The sequence below is a fragment of the Leuciscus leuciscus genome, assembly GCF_965113295.1.
Source record: "Leuciscus leuciscus genome assembly, chromosome: 25".
Taxonomy (NCBI): Eukaryota; Metazoa; Chordata; class Actinopteri; order Cypriniformes; family Leuciscidae; genus Leuciscus; species Leuciscus leuciscus.
The window spans coordinates 7,431,549-7,434,999 of record NC_138724.1 but is presented as its reverse complement, the minus strand read 5'-3'; the positions used below and the strand labels follow the sequence as shown (position 1 = coordinate 7,434,999).

General features: G+C 34.9%; 1 protein-coding gene across 1 annotated transcript; it reads left to right on the top strand.

The window, feature by feature from the left end:
- Positions 1 to 2,808: 2,808 nt before the first annotated feature.
- LOC309490571 (histone H4) lies at positions 2,809 to 3,216 on the top strand. Its single transcript, XM_082159806.1, has one exon. The coding sequence runs from the start codon at positions 2,843 to 2,845 to the stop codon at positions 3,152 to 3,154; it is 312 nt and encodes a 103-aa protein (XP_082015932.1). The 5' UTR covers positions 2,809 to 2,842; the 3' UTR covers positions 3,155 to 3,216.
- The last annotated feature ends 235 nt before the right edge of the window (positions 3,217 to 3,451 follow it).

The following is a 3,451-nucleotide window of genomic DNA, read 5'->3' as shown; positions in this document are numbered from 1 at the left end:
CACTCTGAACGAGGGGATTTCTTATGTAACACTGAAAATAACAAATATTAAACATCCGGGTCCTACGCAGCATGATATATGATTAAACTAACTTCCAGGTCTGAATAATTAGAAAAGACAGTATATCGAGCGGAAAATAAAAATCCTAAAGTTAAAACGGTATCAAACCAAAGTATCCGATGTTATTGATTTTACAAAATGTGGATTAAAAATTACCAAAAACTTTATAAAATGCATTTGGATGAACAATAAAAAACAATAATAATTATAATTGATATGTATTTTCTAGTCTGAAATGGACTCACAGCATATGTCCTAACATGTGCTAATGTCTCCTGCCAACAATTTTAAGCATGACTAATAGATTTTAATTTTGTCAAATGTCATATGATAATACTAATATATAAATATGGGACATTCTACCAGAAATGTACATTTCCACTTCCAAAAATCTTGGGGGGAAAAATATATTTTTCTTAAATCTGAACGTTGAGTCATATGGAGGACATGTTAAACTATGAGCAACACATATCATGCCATCTCAGCATGTTTTTATGATTGAATAAAATACATTTTTATACACATCTCACCCCTAAAATGTCAGGCCCTGTCACAGACAAATTTGTATATGTTAGAATGGTTTCCTAATGAATTTCTTTGATACAAATAGCATTTTCTAATTGATCACATGTCCCTGATTGTATCTAACATGGTTTTATAATTCCTTTTAGAAATATAAGGAACTTTTCGGTCAACTGTAGTACACAAAATCACAGAATACCCGCCAGGCACTCATATTGTTGTAAAATAACTACCTTTACATAGGAGATTTTTACAAAAACATAGTAGTGGATATATACCCCCACCTTCATCTACACAGTTAACGAGATTAATCAATTAATATTTCCTCAAATAGTACACTTTTGTCATAATTTCATGTGTGACAGGACTGACCATGGCGTGACAGGACTGACTTTATGGATTTTGATGATGCAGAAAAAGTTATGTTTTGTGTTCTTTATTTAAGTTTTGATTGGCATTTCTTTTTTAAATTATTATTATAATTTTAATGTTAATGTAATATTATACTATGGTAAAATTCAGCCAAGGACATACATAATATTGCCAAAAGTATTGGGACAGCCCTCCAAATAATTGAATTCAGGTGTTCCAATCACTTCCACGGCTACAGTTGTGTAAAAATCAAGCACCTGGGCCTTCATTTTACTATTGCATGCGTTAAATACATAATATGTGCAATAAATGTAATAAAAAATAACAATAACATTAATTTGTAAGGCCGTGTCACACAGGAATGTGACAGGGCCTGATGTGACAGGGCCTGACGGTTGGCCATTTTAAACTGCTATTACTCAGCCTGCTAGCATACTAGCATAAAAAACTGTTAACATGCAAGCAAGGAATTTCAGTAACCTTTTAGACATGTTTTGGATTTAAAACATTTTCATTATTTTCTGGAATGTTTTACCGTGACAGGGCCTGACCCTTTAGCTCGTCTTCCTAAAAGAACCCGTACAAAAACAAGCTTAAAATCATACAATTCAATGACAGAATTCAGCCTTGATCTAGCATAACAAAACTATGAAAGATGTAGCTCCAATTTGGCTGAGGACAAGGACATGGACAGGATTTTTTAATTTTCAAAAGTGTTTTTAATAAAGAAAAAAATATCTGAGAACCTAATGAATGACATATTCCTTAACAGAACAACTCACAGAAATCAACTATGAGCCAGTTTTAGAATGTTTTGGATGAAATACTTTTTTATTCACTGTAACAATTCAAGGACAGATAATGTACGTTTCTGGTAGAATGTCCCACACACACACACACACACACACACACACACACACACACACACACACACACACACACACACACACACACACACACACACACACACACACACACACACACACACGCACGCACATATATATATATATATATATTATTGTGTTTTAAATGTGTTTAATATCTATCTATCTATCTATCTATCTATCTATCTATCTATCTATATTTACTTCACTTTACTTATTTAATGTGCTATTTATTTATTTCAGTTTATAATGAAGTTAACAATCATTACCTACCAATTTCCTATAATTTATGTAATTTTATCATCATTTTATTTGATTATTTGAGCAGTACTGCTGCATAGGAATGCCTTTGTCCCTTTTGAAACTGAGCCAGACAATGTTTACTTATTTGTTAATGGAATAAAACACTCAATTCAACTATTTAACCCAGTCTTTAAACTAATTGCAGGAGGTTTGTCATTTGTTTAATGCATTAACACCATAGACCTAGACTCCCTGTGTTTATGACCAGACATTAAACCCATTTTTCATGGACTTTTCATTTTTATTTTATTTTTTATTTTATTTTTAAACATAATTAACATTGATTGTTTAATATCCCTACAGATACCATACATATTCATAAATGTCATCTCTGGGAGGGAAATGGGATTACATGGGTAAATAATTTTACTAATATTGTGATATGTCATCTTGTGTCCCTCTTCGTTTAATTTGGTTGAGCTTTCAGAAAATCACTTTTCATTATCAACCAGTACTACTGTAAAATATATGATATTTGTTAAATACATTTTATGAAACTTGAATTTTATTATGAAACAAACGTCACGATTGGGATTAAATCACATGTGCTCTAGCAATATTTGGGGGAGGGGTGTGTGTCATGTGACGCGGCGCAGGTTTCTGTCAGGTCCTGTAAGCGAATGTATAAGGCTTCCCTGTAACACACAAACAGATCCTGTTAGTTGTCTTTCGTTAGTCAAACGAAGTAGTCAGAGTGAAACATGTCTGGAAGAGGCAAAGGCGGTAAAGGACTCGGAAAAGGAGGCGCTAAGCGTCACCGTAAAGTTTTGCGCGATAACATCCAGGGAATTACCAAACCCGCCATTCGTCGTCTGGCTCGCCGCGGCGGCGTCAAGCGCATCTCCGGTCTGATCTACGAGGAGACCCGCGGAGTGTTGAAGGTGTTCCTGGAGAACGTGATCCGCGATGCCGTCACCTACACCGAGCACGCCAAGAGAAAGACCGTCACCGCCATGGATGTTGTGTACGCGCTGAAGAGACAGGGACGCACCCTGTACGGCTTCGGCGGATAAACGACTGACACCGGGAGAAACCACACAAACCCAACGGCTCTTTTAAGAGCCACACACTCTGCCACATAAAGAGTCAATGTTTTGACAATATCAGCCATAGAATCAAAAACCTTTTGTTTACCGAGTCCAGGATGAACTCCACCAAATAACGTTTTTTAGTAATAATCGAGACTGTATCAACATATTTGTGTTCTTTAATAGATAACACCTAAAACATTTGTGTTGCACATGTTAATCACTTGAATCTTATTTATTTTATGAAATTAACAAAGCAATTAGATCAAAACAGTATTACAG